Below are 13,852 nucleotides of genomic sequence, written 5' to 3'. Positions count from 1 at the left end.
GAATTAGATGAACAGATACAGTGAGCCCAGTGCTACTTTTGGCTTTCACCCTCAGAGCCTCCGTCCTACATGGCATCCTTTTCCCTAATATTGTGTACTACTTTTGACCAGGGTCCCCAAACAATCCGAGCTTAGCGTTGTCATCCTGGAGACGGGGCCAACCAGAGAGATTCCAGGGCTTGTGGTTGAAAACGGGAAAAGAAAGAGAGTAGATATGGCTTGGAGCAGGAGCTGCATTCCTGCTGGTCCTCCATGTCTTTCCTCTGCTCTCTCGCTCGCTTTCTTCTCCCGCTCTTCCACCTCTCCTCCACCCTCAGTGAGGCTGTCGGATAGACTGACCCCGCCATGGCTTCCTCTCGCTGTCTCATCTGACCCGATGAAGCAGCTGTCTGTGGCCTCTCCATTAGGACCCAACTGAAGGCCCGTCATGGCATCTTTCCCACCTGTGTAGAGGTCACTAGACAGTAGCTTTGTCCGAATACCCGTACTTGCATTCTAAATACAGTATTACGCATTTTGGGTGTACGAAAAAATTGTTTTTTAAATATTGTGACACACATTTTGTATGCTTTAAATGCCAGGATGTCAAACTCTTTGCAGCTTTTCATCTAGTAGAATTCACTGCACATTATTGAGGAAGAGAATCGTCTCCTGAGACTTGTTTGACAACAGCTGATAGTCATCTGAGGGGACGCGCTGTACCGAAATGAACGAACGGCGGGAATCAACGCAATTGCGCGTTCTATGACACATTCTCAGTAGGATGAGCCTAGTATGCTGATACTTGTTGCTTACTGCATTAGTTTTTACTACACAGTACGTTCAAAATAGTGTGTAGCGCGATTAGTACGCAGTATGCAGTTTCAGGAAGTAGTAGGCAAGCCAGATTTCAGACACGGCCTGTTTCTGTAGGTACACTCATCTCCACTGAAGTGTGGTCCATTTAAGTAAAGGCTTGTATTCGTTTTAACTGCTTCAACAATCAATAATGACCTGTTGTAACAATCGTCGTATTGAGGAGACCAAAGCGCAGCGTGATGTGAATACATCCCTTTAATGATAGATAAAAACAAACACGAAGTACACTAAACAAACAAACAAAATATCAAAATGAACATGACCGCTATAAACACTGCGTGCAAACATGCAACATCACATAGACAATAAGCCACGAAATACCCAAAGAAGATGGCTGGTTCCCAATCAGAGACAACAATAAACAGCTGCCTCTAATTGAGAACCAATCTAGGCAACCATAGACCTACATAAACACCTAGATGGTAAACAACCCCATAAACCTACAAAACCCCTAGACGGCACAAAAATACATATATCACCCATGTCACACCCTGACCTAACCAAAATATATAAAGAAAACAAAGAATACTCAGGTCAGGGCGTGACACCTGTTACATGTTTCGGGTGTTTATTTATTAGCAATTCTGCTACATGGATGATGATCAGCAGAAATGTTATTTTTTTTAATGCAGAATGAAAAGGAGTTGTGTTCCTCTTTGGGCTGTGGACGGTTGGCTCTCTTCTTATGGAGATTGAGTAAACCCGTAGAGAGCAAAAAACATCTCTGGTGATTAACTCGCTGAGTCGTGAGTCACACTGACTCTGATCTAATCCAAACCTTACTTGGCCCTCTTTTATTGTTTCTGTTGGCATGGAGAACCTGTATAGAAAATATGTATCCTCTATGTGTACTTTTAGTGTGCACCACTGTGGCAAAAAAACACTGGTTTGATTTGAGGGAGAAAATGTTTAATGAGTGTAGGTATCAGACGCCATCACTTTACATAATAAATCAGCCAGATTTATAACAAAGCAACAAAATTATATATTACAATCAGCAAGAATATAAAAAGTACTCTTAACAAACACTAACCGGCTGACAGACTAACCAGGGGAGTACACTGGACAAAAAAAATATGTGGGAACACACAAAAGCCAGTACAAGTGTTTATTTTGCAGGCCTGTGGGGAAAAGTTATGTCTTTTAGAGAGGACTTGAATGTGTGTAGTGAGCTGCGATTGTAACTTGTGTGTCTGTCTTTAGGACTACCCCAAGAACAGACACCCGGGCTGGAGCCAAGGCTCAGTGGCTTATCACGCAGGTGAGACTTGGTGCTCTTCATCACATTTTCTCTGTGCTCTTCGTCAACATTACCCTGTGCTCTTCGTCAACATATCTCTGTGCTCTTCTTCAACATTTCTCTGTGCTCTTCCTAACTTGTTTTCTGTCTTGCCTTTCTCTCCTCTCCTGGCCTGTCTTGCTTACCGGTTAGCTCATTCCCTGAGTATGTGGGTTCTGATGGATCACAACTGTTTCCTTTGCATCTCTCTGACACACACAGTTCCAAACCCAGCATCTCTGGGCACCATCTCAGCTGGAGGGGGCCAGGGCAGATAGAGTAGGATCACGCAGGGCGATAAAGAAGAGAACGGCAAAACGTCTGAGGTTAGAAAGGGGGGGTGATATCTCATTCCTCGGGGAGAGATCTCTCCTTCTCCAATCAAGGAATCAGTTGCAGTTATCTTGTTACGGTTGTATAACTGCTCAGTGTGGCCCTTTGTGAAGACAGGCCCTGTTGCCGACTGCTGCTGTCGCTCGGTCTCCAGGCATCTGCCGTCCCAAAGCCTCCGGCATCCCGCCGCTATCTATCACTGAAGACTTATCACTGTTGATTAGCTACCACGTGCTGCTAGGTCTGCTGCTGTATCAGCGCTAGAGGGAATGTATCATGGGGGCACTGAGGGTTGTCTACAGAGAGGCCAGTCGCAAGGACCCCGTTGTTAAATCCATCATCGTCGATGGGCTAGAAGGCATCAGCCAGATGGTGTGTCTGAAATGGTTCAAAGGTAGCCTGCATCCTATTCCCAAATGACTATACAGTGTAGTGCATGACGTTTGACCAGAGTAATCTGCTAGCTGTCCTAGTCTGCCTCCCAAATGGCACCCTATTTCCTAGTGCACTACTTTTGACCAGAACCCTCTTGGGCCCTACAAAGGGAATGGGGTGCTATTTGGGATGCAACCCTAGGAGGGCTGGAGATGATACAGCCAGTGCTGACTGAGGGATGGGATTGGGGCACCACAGTCAGTCCCGTTGGGTTCTGTATGTGGGCTCCCGCTCTGGTTTGGCTGGCGTGTGGATAACTCCACAAGAATTTGCATGCCCAAGCACAGTTCCCCATTAATCTTATTTGTTAGAGACAAAAATGATATATGTGGTTTTCCACACTGTTTCTGAGGTTTGCCTTCCCATGCTTGGGTTCACGTACAGGCTCCGTCCAGCTCCTTCAGTCTACATCAACATGACTCCTAGTACCTCATAGGCTGTGTCCCAAACGTGACCCTATTCCTTACATCTGGTCAAAAGTAGTGCACTACGTAGGGAACAAGAGGCCTCTTAGAACCTCTTAGTTATATCCTCGCCAGCCAGCCAGCCAGCCATCCATCCATCCAAGCAAGCCTTCAGCACAGTCAGCAGCGCAATAACTCAGGACTTCACAATATGCACACACAAGACAAACTAGTATCTATGTACGCAATAATAATAGGGAAGGCTGATTGTTCAATGTGTGTCTTTTGCCTTACTGAGTTTTGAGAGAGGGCACTTCTTGCTGTTTAGCTTTTTTTTACAGACACAAAAACAGTGGCTGGCCAAGATGGAACACTGTGAAAAGGTACATCTGTTTGGTTTATCAACTCAGTCGTCTGTTTAGCTCACGATCATGGGTGCGTCCCGAATCGCACCCTATTCCCTATATAGTGCACTACCTTTGACCAGAGGCCCATATAAAGGGAATAGTCAGCCATTTGGGAATCAGCCATATCTGTTTTTAGGTTCTCCTCACGTTCCAGAGGGCAAGTGACTGCCAGCGTATCATTTCACTCACATCAATCAAAAGTGTGACTGTTGCGATATTGGCACAGACAGTGAGAACCTCCATTCCGTGTGTTGCCACAGTGTGATGTTGCTGACTGTGTCGATGGGCCGTGGTCCATTTTCTCTGCTCTAAGCGGACCAAGGCGTAGCACCCTGTTGTGTGTGTGGCGTGTTGTGGTGCCCTGTTAGTAGCAGCCTGTGAGGCAGCAGCTCACCAAGCCTCATTAACCCGGTCACCTTGGCAGGCGCTACGCTTTCAGAGCACGACCCTATCGCCACTCCTCATCAGTGACTCACGCTCTGACTCAACACCAGCACGATGCCCTGCCCTACAACAACCAGCACTACCTAACCTGGCTGGCACTGGCCCACCACAGAGCCAGACCTGGCATACGCCCTACCTTACCACCACAGCCTTGCTTCTTTGTCACTGGCACAGGCCCCACCTTACCCTACCACCACGGCCTTGCCGAACTAGCCCAGGCCACACCCTACAACACCCTACAACCACCATAGCCACATTTTAACAATGAAGACCTACTGCATGTTTCATCTAGGTCAGTGGCTGTGGTGTTAAAATCCATGCACATATTCTAGATGTTGTTGTTGAGTCAAAGTTCCCTGGGCCAGGCCAGGGAGGGATTCAGGGAAGCCCCTGTGTTTTCCAGACATACATACCCTCCTATTATGAACGCCAAGGGGCCCTGTTCTCTCGTTCACACCTCTTTTCCTCCGTCCCTCCGGTCTTCAGCTGTCTTCCAGCCAGGTGTCAGCCAGATTTCCTGGCCTGGCGAGCTGGTGTCTCAGGTGCCAGAAGCCTTGCCTTCTCTAGCCAGAGCCATTTCTTTATCCACGCTCCACACTGCTATTTTTAGTCGCCCTCCTCTCCTCCTGCTCCTCTCTTCCCCATCCTCCTCTCTTTCCCCGTCGTGGAACCAGTGTTTGCTGTGTGTGTTGTGACAGGGGCCCACATGGGAGCCCTAATGATAGAGACACTATCTCCCTCCCCGTCCAACACACACACACACACACACACACACACACACACACACACATCTCAGATAAAGATTGTTTAAACAGTGTCCTGAGCCGAGGACGGCTCCCATGACAACTCCACAAATATTTACCAGAAACCAGCCGCAGCGCACCGTGGAGGATCATGTCTGCAGGCTACCTTTTTAGTGTTTTTCATTCTTTTTTTATTGTTCTCTTTCTCTCGTGTGTGCACACGTGTGTGTGTGTGCGTGTGCGTGCGTGCTTTACTTCTTTCTTGTTTTGTTGTTTTTCCACCAGAGATTGGATTTGTTTTACTGAAAGAATACTGAAGTAGTGTTATGTAGGTGTAGAGGCCTGTTTGTTCCAGTGATCATTTACTCTTGGTAATCACTCTACACGGTGTGCAACGTAGACCATGTCATTTTGAATAGATGGCACGGCACGAAATCCAGAATGAGATTGGAAATATTAGAGCATCGTGTGCAACACATGTACCTAGCTGTTTACCTAGCTGTTTACATAGCTGTTTACCTAGATGATCCTTAAAAAGAGTTTGATGTGAAATCCCACTGGAGGTGTTTCCAGTAACACGTTGTTTTTTGCGAATGTTGCCCTCTTCTTGAAAGTTCAAAAATATTGTAGCATAATACAGTTGGATTATCTAGCTATCAATAAACAAATAAATCCCATTTAGCCCTTTTTTTTACATCAACAGTCCTCACACAGTGACGAGATGTCTCCCCCTCTCTCTCTTTCTCTTTCTGTGCCTCTCTCTCTCATTCTCTATCTCTCCCTCTGTCTTTCTCTCCCGCTCTTTCTCAGATGATGGGAAGATCTTCCATGGTAGTGGGGTTGGGGAGCCGTTTGGTCCTCGCTGTATCGAGGGTGACATCATGGGCTGTGGCATCATGTTCCCACGGGACTACATATTGGATGGTGAAGGTAAGGACAATAAGATGAGGCCACATTTTCAGTTCAATATATCTTTATTGTTCCCGAATGGCAATTTGTTTACAGTAGCGGAAGTTAAAGACATGCTCCGGAACTTTGGTGACTGACTAGTATTTTTATTTAAACCTCCCGCTTTGGGCTGGACGTGTCAGTGTGTAGTTCATACATGCATAATCTATGAGGAGAATTACTGTCTGATGAAATTCCTAGTTTGAAAGCAACTGTTTTTCTGGAAGCTTTGCCATTGCCCCTTCATTTTTCCCCAAGTGGGCCAGCCCCCTTGCAATTCGAGTTCAACCAATGAGCTTCGGCCCCTCGCCGTAGGACTGACAGCTAGCAAGATGCACACACAGCGGAGTGAGAGAGAGAGCGAAACAAATGGCAGTTGTGCACATACAGTTTTCTGCACATATGTGATGTAAACACTTTTTGCTCGTGAGGGCTACTTTCAGAACTACTGGCTAAAAAGTCTACAAAAGTACTGGAGAATCCCTTTTAAATGAGTTTTCAATGTCACCTGTTCCCATTAATGACATGACCGTTCCTCCCTGCAACCTACAGATGTGTTGTAGAATAATGAGGAAGTAGTGACACTTGCCTGAGTTGAGAGTGAATGTTGGATGATTCAGCTGTCGGGGGGGGCAAATCTTCACTTCCGCCCAATTTTCACTTAGTCATACATTGATGGAAATTTCAAAGGAAATCAGGGGCACAACTTGGCTTTAGAAGTGGGGGGTACATAACTTGGTGGGGGGGGTTCTCCCATTTTTTGGGGCATCTAAAGCTCATTTCCTGCAATTCTACACAATCTAGTATGACCCATGGCCCTTCTAGCCGTCTCTGTTTAGAACAACAAAAAGTAAGCAAAAATGCCCCCAGTCATCAAGCTAGGTAAGAGATCATTATTAAATATTGTTTTAAGTGATTGGTAAGACTGAACTAGATCCATGATAATTCAATAATCAATATTGTGTTTCACCTTTAACCAATAACCTAACAAATGAACAACTCTTACAAATAAAGTATAAATTCTTTCGATTGTCTTTATTGAGACGTCCTCTATCAAATTTCAGCCAGCCCGATCCGCCTGCCCGACCCCCACCAGTCGAGTCAATACCTCAACTCTCCCCAGCACAACTGCCTTCCCATCTTTTTTTTCCTTTTCTTTTTTTGTCTCAAGGGAAAGGTTTGAAAAACAAAAGCTTTAATAAAAACACACCTACACATGAACACACAAACAGTCCATCCTCCATATAATTCATATCATAGGGCTAATAGTACTGTAGAGATCTTTTTACTTGCACACAATCTAGCTGGGTCACCCCGTCCTGCCCTTAGGGGTCCACGGCCTTGTGGCGCCCCAACCCAACACACCCCACTCAGCTTTAGGATCTTAGTGAAACATTCATTATTGGTTTCAGGTGTGTTAGGCCAAGACCAGAGTGACGAACAACCGTCCAACAGAACCCCAGGGTCAAGACTGAGCAGCCCAGCAGCTAGGGATTGCCTAAATAGGTATCTCTCCTGACGTGGGCATGTTTTCAATACAGACTCCTTTTGTCGTACAGTATTCCATATAAGGCATCCAGACCTTATGAAAGTTGCACACTATGCCCTTAATCTGGGAATAAATCAAATCTACTGATACATAACTTGACATTTCTTCCATCCATTGTGGGAGGATAACCAACCTTCCAATGAATGGCAATGCAGTTCATAGCCACTATAAATGCTAGGTTACACAGTTTCTTCTAATAACAGTCTCCAGTATCATCATTTCCAATCAAACAAAAACAGGGTGAGCTGAGAATCTGTAGACATGCTGAGATAAAAGAACATACTTCTTTACCAGAATTCAGCCAGACTTCACAAGACCATAACATTTGCACATATGTCCCCTGTTGTGTTTTACGCCTCCAGCGGACGAATGACATTTCTGAGTGCATGATATTCAGTTTCACTGGCATATAGAATGTTCTATGGATGGTCTTAAACTGCAGTAATTTGTGTCTGAGATTATATGAACATGACTGGGCATTCTAACATGTGTCCATTCATCATTAATAGCGTCTCCCAGGTCTTCCTCACATTTTTGTTTGACATGTTTTGTGTCATCGAGAGAACCTCGATCAACCCTTGATACAGTTTGGAAATCAACTTTAGAGGTTTGTCCGACTGCGTTAAAATAGTCTACATCTTTGAAGCTTCTTGCTTGTCCAGTGTTTGCTGCACAGAGAAAATAAAGTGTATCTGCAAAAGTTCACCTCTGTGCTGACAGACTGGTCTTCCCTGGCTGTCTGACCCTGATGAGACCCCTGTCACCATCTGATCCTGATCTTGATGAGACCCCCTGTCACCATCTGACCCTGATGAGACCCCCTGTCACCATCTGATCCTGACCCTGATGAGACCCCCTGTCACCGTCTGACCCTGATGAGACCCCTGTCACCGTCTGACCCTGATGAGACCCCCTATCACCATCAACTCAAGATGAAACTTTGTATCCATTCACTGATTGTTGTAACTTACTGTAAAATTCACCTGGCCTGTCACCATCTGATCCTGCTAAGACATGATGACAATAGTGTTGTGTACTGACTGTGCATCATGACAGTGAAGCCTGTAGAGCTGTTCATACTGTGTCAGTGTGATAAGTAGGGAGTTTGCTATGTAAACTGACAGATAAATAATATAAAAATTATAGCTAATGTTAGCCAACTTTTGGCTAGCTCTAGCGAATGGTAAATCATCAAATTTACTTCTGTTGAAATGGGACAAAACAGAGGCTACAAAACATTTCCATACACACAACAGCTGTTAGATACCGCTACCTGACAGATAGCTAGAGACTAGCTAGAGCTGAACTGTCTGTATTAGCTAGCTAACTACCTGCTAGTAGTTCATTAACTTAAGTCCAGAGGGGATGAAACATTATCTAACGTAACATGTCAGTTACACTTCTAGCTCAGCATTGGGAATATTTGTTTTTTCTTCTGTCAAACAGCAGTTGCCGTTGCCAGCTAGATTAGTCAACTAAAGAGTAGCCAGTTTTGGCTCTGCTTGCTTTTCAAACTCGGAAAAAAAGTGCAACACAGACAGCAGCTGGCTCTGTCCATCTCTCGCATAATGGTCCTACACTGCAGCGGTTCAGAAGCTTTGCCTTCACACAGCCGGTCTGCACACTCTGTTCTGTGGTGTCTGTCAGGTCCTAAATCTAGCCGACTGAAACCAGAAAACAGCCTACTTGACAGCTCTGAGGCGTATGCATGGTCCTAAAGCACAACAGCGCCGTGTTTTTGTATCACAGTGCAATGATAAAAAATCTGAATGTGGGGTGTCCCTAGTGAAAGTTGTGTCCCTGATGGAAATAATGAAAGTTAAGATTTGCCCCTTTTGTTTTTTGTCCTCAGATGACATAGATGAGTGGGACCCGTTGGAGGTGCTGCCAAGGCAGGGCGAGGGGCGCATCCAGAACATTCTGTACCTGAATGATGAGGAGGAGGAGGAGGAGGAAGATGGGGGCGAACTGGACCAGGAGCATGACGGCAGGAAGGTCATGGTGAGCACATGTCATTGGGCACACACACACAAACACACAACACAATACTCTAGACTCAGTCACTTGTGTCACTTACCTTCTCACATGCAAATCCTTTGACGTAAATTCATGAACTGAATCTGCGTTGTGGTTTAATCGGGTTTGTTTGTTGTTATTTTGATTGACTGTAGCTGCTGGAATGGTGAAGCAGCATTCTTTACAGAGATCATATGTCTCATATGGCTGCCAGGCCTTGGCCCTAGTCTCACTGCTGCATTGTGCAACGAGGGGTCAGCAAGACTGTAGGCTGTGTCCCAGATGGCACCCTATTCCACACATAGTGCACTACTTTTGACCAGGGATCTGGTTAAAAAAAAGAAGTTGTGCACTATGTAGGAAATAGGGTGCCATCTGTGCTGCTGTTGCAACCTTAGAGAGTGAGAATAGAATTGGCCAAGCTGTAATCCAGGGATTTGTTCATATTTATTCAGTGGGGACACATTACCAACAAAGCCTGCTTTGACATTACAGAACACTCTGGAACCACACTGCACGTACCGCACCACTCTCTCTCTCTCTCTCTCTCTCTCTCTCTCTCTCTCTCTCTCTCTCTCTCTCTCTCTCTCTCTCTCACTCACACACATATACACACACACACACACACACTGTAGTCACTAAGGGTGTAGTAATTTCACAGCTACATGAGAAAAGTGATATTGACAAAATGGCAGCTCTGCCATTTCTTAAACACCATTCATCAAAGACAAGAAACTCTACAGGCCTTCATATAAAGAGCTGCTTTTAGAATGATGGGGTAAATATTTGATGTGTGATTTGAGTGAGTGAGTGTCAGTAACTGTAGGGAATGTATTCGGGCGTCCCGTTGTGGCTATGCAGGTGTTCTTCATTTATGATGTGGTGGTTTTGCCTACCTCAGTTGAAGGCCGGGATTCAATCAAAGGCTTGTTTTAGCCAATCACATTGAACTTGACTTTTAAAGGCAATTTACACTTCAGCCGACATCCGCAGCAATCTCCGCGAGTACCGTGAAATTGCCTTAAAAAGGTGCATTGCCTGTAGTCCACAATGCTCCTCTGATTGAATCCTGACCTAAGTCTTTGTGGATAAGAGGGTCTGCTGAATTACTCAAATGTGAATGTAAACAGTGGTGAATCTGTGTCTTTTTGGCGCCCCCCTGTGGCTGTGTGGCAGGTGTTCTTCACACGGAACGGGAAGCTGATGGGTCGCCGTGAGGTGGTGGTGCCCCCAGGGGGGTTCTACCCCACCGTGGGGATGCTGAGCAGCGGAGAAAAGGTCAAGGTAGACCTGCACCCCCTCAGTGGATGAACCTGACCAGCCTGCATCCTCTTAGTGGATAAGATGAGTCCAGAAACCGAACACTGCACCCTGTCATCGCCTGACCAGTGACCACATCAAGCCTTACTGGGGATCAGCGTAGTGAAACTAGGGCAGGGATTCATTCCATGGCGTTCTATAACTGACTTTTAAAGGTATTTTATGCTTGAGCGTTTACCATTTATTTGATCTCTGCAAACGTCTGGGAAAATGCTGTTAAAAGGCATATTGTGGGCTGTATAGGGTGCTACCCTGTAACACAACTTGAATAGAATCCCAGCCTTAGTCACAACCATCAGGACTCACTGTGGCAAAAAATATATATATACACTGATGCAGTGAAATGTGTTGTTTTACAGCGTCAGCAATAGTAGTTTGGCAAATTAGGGTGAAGTGCCTTGCTCAAGGGAACATAGATTTTTTTTTTCACATTGTTGTCTCGGGTATTCGAGCCAGCAACTCCTAAAACTACCATCAGGACTGACTGTGGCAACAATACCATCAGGATTCACTGTGGCAACACTACCATCAGGATTCACTGTGGCAAAACTACCATCAGGACTCACTGTGGCAAAACTACCATCAGGACTCACTGTGGCAAAACTACCATCAGGACTCACTGTGGCTAAACTAAAGGCTTAGCCTGAGACCGAGTTGTTGGATAATTCTGTGCAATTTGTTGTTTTATCATTTTTCATCAAGCCACATTTTTTCCCCCTGTCAAAGCAAATAGTCAGCCCTGCCTGGTCCTGGGCTCTGAAACAGTGGAGCCCCTAAAATGTCTCTCATGAGGTCTACTGGCACACTTTGTTGATTTTATTTGTCATGGCCCCAAACATAGCAATGCATGTCCAACAGAGTCCGAGAGCCTGCTGGCAGTTCATGTTATAGGCACTAGTGAGTGAGTAGTGCTCTCCTGTGAGCACTGAAAGTTGCTTCCCAAATGGCACCCTATCCCGTATGTAGTGCACTACTTTTGACTAGTGCCCTATTTGCCCTGGACAAAAAATAATGCACTATATAGGGAATAGGGTGACATTTGGGACGCCGGTAGATTCTGTGTGTGATTGAGTGAGTAGTACCCTCCTGTGAGTGCTCACTAACCTGCCTCCTGGAGCTGAGCTGAGCTTGATAGGCCCCAGATCTGTTAGTGCTTTATAGCCAACTCTTATGGTCATTGTCATGCCAAACACAGATTTGGGACCAGGCTTGAGCTGGGCTAGTTGGGAGTAAAAACGATATTCTCCATATCACATGGATGGCATCCTGGTATCAAGTAACCCCTTATCAAAGACTGGAAATTATGTTAATGTGTGAATATACACGACATGGTATGTGGACAAAAGTATATGGACAGCCGTTGAAATTAGTGGATTTGACTATTTCAGCCAGAACCGTTGCTGACAGGTGTATACAATCGAGCACACAATCGAGCCTGCTTCCAACTTTGTGGTAACAGTTTGGAGAAGGCCCTTTCCTGTTTCAGCATGTCAATGCCCCCATGCACAAAGCAAGGTCCATACAGAAATGGTTTGTCGAGATCTGTGTGGAAGAACTTGACTGGCCTGCACAGAGCTCTGACCTCAATCCCATCGAACGCCTTTGGGATGAATTGGAACGCATACTGCGAGCCAGGCCTAATTGCACAACATCAGTACCCGACCTCACTTATGCTCTTGTGGCTGAATGGAAGCAAGTCCCCTCAGCAAAGTTCCCAGAAGAGTGGAGGCCGTTGTAGCAGCAAAGGGGGGACCAACTCCATATTAATGCCAATGATTTTAGAATGAGGTGTTTGACGAGCAGGTGTCCATATACTTTTGACCATGCAGTGTATGTATATATTCTATGTCATATATGTTTGACTGTATAGATTCATAATCTCCTATATATTTTCCTAGATTTCTCTCTACATGGAATTCTATAACTGAAGACGTGGGAGAGAGACTGTTGGCTTTTTGTAATAGGGGGGATGGGTGGTGAGGGTTTAGTTAAAAATCCCAAGCACTTTTTAAGTGTACTCTATCCACTCCCAGTGTAATTTACAAGCGGTTACTTTTTGCCTAATTATATGTTCCGATTCATTTTTCATGAAAATATTTTGGTTGAGGATAATAGATCAACTGCACACGAGATCATCAATATGTCGACAATGTCTTCTGCAACAGTATACTTTTGTCACAAGCACGTTAGAAATGGTTGAGTCGGGTGGTGTCTGTAGTACACAGTAGAACCAGCAGAGTGCGATCAGCATCCTGTTCAGTCCAATCTGAGAGGAATGTTTTGTTTGTGGTCCCAAATGGCACCCTATTCCCTACATAGTGCACAATTTATTTATTTTTACCATGGCCCACTGGTCAAAAGTAGTGCGCTGTGTAGGGAATAGGGTGCCATTTGGGACTGAGTCTGTCTAAATGTATACAGAGGAAGAGACGGAGCGCTTGTCATTTGTTCATAAGGTTTAAGAGACTTGTTCCGATCTATGCCAAATGTTTAAGGATTCTGATCAATCCGCCATATTGCATTTATATTTGTATGATTTAACTCGCCATGAGATGTTTCTGTGTGCATCCCAAATGGCACCGTATTCCCTTTATAGCGCACTATTTTCGACCAGAGCACTATAGTCCCTGGTCAAAAGTAGTGCACTATAAAGGGAATAAGGTGCCATTTTGGACATTGTCTGTCACCTGGACGTGCCTCATTCCCTTGATATTGACACAATCCCACACAGAAGCACCTCTGTAGTCAAGGTTCAGGCATCATGAGGACCATAGACATGCTTATTCATAGATGACATACAAGCACGAGAAAGAAGGCTGTACTTGTATCTCAATTAGGGTTGAAAAATTGTAACTTTTCCAGAAATCGTGGTTGGAGGATTCTGGATTTCCTGCGTATTCCCTCCTGAACCTTCCAGACAGGATTGATGGGAAACCTGGGAATTTTGGGGAAATTATCAGAATTTGGCAACCATGATCTCAATGTAAATGTTAGCACCTTGCCTACTTCCAGGAAGGCTGTCTTACTAATTAATATATGCATTAAAAGGTAGTTATTTCCATACTACAATTGTTTGACTTTCATTGTTTGAGATACAGTACCAGTTAAAAGTTGAC

At 45.0% G+C, this 13,852-nt stretch overlaps 1 protein-coding gene across 3 annotated transcripts in view; it reads left to right on the top strand.

The window, feature by feature from the left end:
• The window catches only part of LOC139368447 (SPRY domain-containing protein 3-like), an 88,745-nt gene extending 74,893 nt beyond the window's left edge, over window positions 1-13,852 (top strand). For 2 of the 3 annotated variants that reach the window (XM_071107349.1, XM_071107348.1), the window contains exons 8-11: window positions 2,062-2,119; window positions 5,714-5,833; window positions 9,253-9,401; window positions 10,593-13,852. In XM_071107349.1, coding sequence (XP_070963450.1) covers window positions 2,062-2,119; window positions 5,714-5,833; window positions 9,253-9,401; window positions 10,593-10,727 — 462 coding nt within the window. In that variant the 3' untranslated portion in view covers window positions 10,728-13,852. The remainder of the gene's footprint in view (window positions 1-2,061; window positions 2,120-5,713; window positions 5,834-9,252; window positions 9,402-10,592) is intronic. The other variant, XR_011626964.1, reaches the window with a different exon arrangement.

Source organism: Oncorhynchus clarkii, chromosome 16 (genome assembly GCF_045791955.1).
Source record: "Oncorhynchus clarkii lewisi isolate Uvic-CL-2024 chromosome 16, UVic_Ocla_1.0, whole genome shotgun sequence".
Classification (NCBI taxonomy): Eukaryota; Metazoa; Chordata; class Actinopteri; order Salmoniformes; family Salmonidae; genus Oncorhynchus; species Oncorhynchus clarkii.
The sequence above is the reverse complement of the archived record's forward strand: the minus strand, read 5'-3'. Positions and strand labels throughout refer to the sequence as shown.